Here is a 2897-nt window from a genome sequence, read left to right as displayed (position 1 = left end):
GATATCCGCTCCTCGGAGGGCCATCTTGTCTGCAGGAATCTACTACTTTTGTCTGTGAGTACCATCATCTACCACCTTGGTGACAAGACCTCCGGTGTACCCTTTTCCTCGGGCCACTAACAAGCGCTCTCTGTTACCTGCCTCATCTCTACCAAGTGAGTGCCCTCATCTTCTCTGCTCCTCTGCTATGAGTGCTTCTTTCTCATCTCCACCTGATTCAAAGCGTAACTCGCGTTGCGGGCCACTACCGGATCACATCTAGAAGCACCTCCACTCCAGAGGAGCTGCCCTGGCATACCCCGCTCTGCGGACCATTACCAGGAGGACCAGCTTCACACCACTTCACTCCAGACTGAGTATATGCCCACCTAGTGGGATACCTACGTTCCTGCTTAATAAAATCTATTACTGTTGTCTGTGTATTGAGGCTAGAGCCTGTCGTAATGAGTCCCCACAGAGCTCCTCCCTGTCGGTGGAGCCAACTTTCATTACGACCCAGGAGACCACAACTGCACTGAACAATAACAGACCGTAGGGACTCTCCACGAAGAAGAGATAATCTCCTGATCCTCAAGCGGTCACTAAACCCCATTGTACTCGGTCTAACATGGCTAGAATTGCACTCCCCACCTTTTGATTGGGAGTCGCTCGAGCTTACCCAGTGGGGCCCCCAGTGCCAAACCCATTGTCTATGGCAGGTGTCCCTGTCCGTTCCGGTGCTAATATCCACACCCCTTCCTGGGCTACCTATGCTCTACGCTGACTACCAAGACATCGTCTCCAAGCTACAAGCCGACATCTTACCCCCTCTCCAAAAGTTCAACTGCCCAATCAAACTACTACCCGGCAGTACACCTCCCAAGGACAGAACTTACCCGCGGTCACTTCCAGAGACCCAGGCTATGTCCACATATATTAAGGGTAGGACCCAAAAAGCAAATCGGAAGCCGATCAGTAATGCTGGAAAGCAGAACAAACGGTAGTGATCGGTGTATCAAGGGATTCTTTATTGGTATTTGCCCGACTCTGGCTGAGTTTCGCTCTCGCAGGAGCTGCCTCAGGGGCTATTGTACCAATGGTTACTTGTCTTATGTCACACTTCGATGTGAGAATATCACAACATATTAATTGAGAATTCTTAATAGTTAGAGTGTAGTCAGTGCTTTCAAAATGGAATACCAAAATTGGTGTGGTATATTTCTGTGTTACATAGTTGAAGAAGAAAGACGGTACCTTAAGGCCGTGTATTGACTACCGAGGCCTGAATGCCGTCACCCGCAAGGAGCGGTACCCACTCACGCTCATCAGTGAGCTGTTTGATCGGCTCCAGGGGGGCTCGAATCTTTATCAATTTGGACCTATGTGGGGCCTATAACTTGGTCCGCATTCATCCCGAGGATATATGGAAAACCGCATTTAATACGCGGGATGGACACTACGAGTATGTAGTAATGCCCTTTGGCCTATGCAATGCCCCTGCCATCTACGAAGAAGATCAATGAGATCTTCCGAGACCTCCTATACTCCTTCATCATAGTCTATTTGGATGACATCTTGATCTTTTCCAAAGACCTGGAATCCCATTGCTCTCATGCCCAGACCGTTCTTCAGCAACTTAGGGACCACCATCTCTACGCCAAACTTGAAAAATGCCTTTTTGAACAGTCTAGTCTCCCATTCCTTGGTTGCATCATTTCCAGCCAAGGATTCACCATGGAACAGGACAAGCTCCAAGGTATTCATGACTGGCCTCAGCCGGTTGGTCTGCGGGCCCTACAAAGGTTCTTAGGATTCACAAACTATTACCATCACTTTATCACAGACTACTCCACGCTGGCAGCTCCACTCACCGCCATGACTAAAAAAGGATGTGACCTCCGGGAGTGGAGTCCCAAAGCCCAGTCCGCATTCCAGGCACTTAAGGAGGCCTTTTGTACCAGCCCATGTCTCCACCATCCAGACCTGAACCGCCCCGTCATCGTTGAGGTTGACACGTCTGCCATTGGTGCCAGGGTGGTCCTCAGTCATTGTTAGATTCGTGGACTCTTGGGCCAGCTGAGACGGGTGGTGATGCACTGTGGGGAGCCCACAGTGGATGTCGCAGCTGGGAGGCGGCGCTGAAGAGGTTGTCCTGGGAAGGCTTCACCACTGGAAGCCCGAGGTCCCACCAGGAGGAGCCCATAGGGATCCGGGCCTCTTGGACTTAGGTGAGATCCTCTGCGACTGAGGACCAGAAGAGAAGCCCTGAAGAGGTAGTCCAACGAAGTGGCTGAGCCCAGGAGGTCTGAAGAGACTTCACCCTTGGAAGCCTGCGGTCCCCCCGGGAGGAGCCCGTGAGGACCCGAGCTGCTGGGACTTAGGCGAGACCTCCATGCGGGTGAAGAACAGGATACCTGAGGAAGACGAGGGGTCTGGAGCCGGAGTCCAGGCAGGGGAGGAAGCTGAAGCCGAAGTCAGAGGACGAGCCAAGATCGGAAGCCAGGAAACAGAAGCAGAAGTCTGAAGAGCAGCAACTAGTGACTCAAGAGAATGAACCTTGTTGCAAGGCGAGGTTTAGGCCAAGCTGCAGGGTTTAAATACCCTGCAGCATCTGACGTCATCCGAGGGCTGTCCTCCCTCTTCTCGCGCTGGCTCCTTTAAAAGTTCGAGCCCCCGCACGCACGCGTCCCTAGGGGGTGGGGCCAAGCGCGTTGGGTCGGCGGCATCTCCCTTGCAAAGGGAGAGCCATGGCAGGAGCCAGGTCGTGCCTAGACGGCCGAAGAGAAGTTCCTGCAGCCCAGGCCGGCCCCGAGATAGGTGGAGAGACTGGGGCACGGCCCGGGACTGTAACAGTACCACCTCTCCTACGCCCCCTTCCCGGGGGTCTAGGTTTAGCAGGATGGGGAATCTCGCTCCTG

The 2897-nt window shown here is 53.2% G+C and overlaps 1 protein-coding gene across 1 annotated transcript; it reads left to right on the top strand.

Moving 5' to 3' along the window:
* The first annotated feature begins 1470 nt into the window (after positions 1-1470).
* LOC115096942 (uncharacterized mitochondrial protein AtMg00860-like) lies at positions 1471-2034 on the top strand. The gene has a single exon (XM_029612272.1). It carries the CDS (start codon positions 1471-1473, stop codon positions 2032-2034), a length of 564 nt encoding a protein of 187 aa, XP_029468132.1.
* Positions 2035-2897: the final 863 nt, after the last annotated feature.

The sequence above is a fragment of the Rhinatrema bivittatum genome, chromosome 1 (genome assembly GCF_901001135.1).
Source record: "Rhinatrema bivittatum chromosome 1, aRhiBiv1.1, whole genome shotgun sequence".
Classification (NCBI taxonomy): Eukaryota; Metazoa; Chordata; class Amphibia; order Gymnophiona; family Rhinatrematidae; genus Rhinatrema; species Rhinatrema bivittatum.
Note: the sequence above shows the minus strand (reverse complement) of the source record. Positions and strands in the feature narration are given on the sequence as shown.

Coding starts and splice junctions, on each gene's coding strand:
- LOC115096942 (XM_029612272.1), top strand. CDS start 1,471: ATGCCCCTGCCATCTACGAAGAAGATCAATGAGATCTTCCGAGACCTC.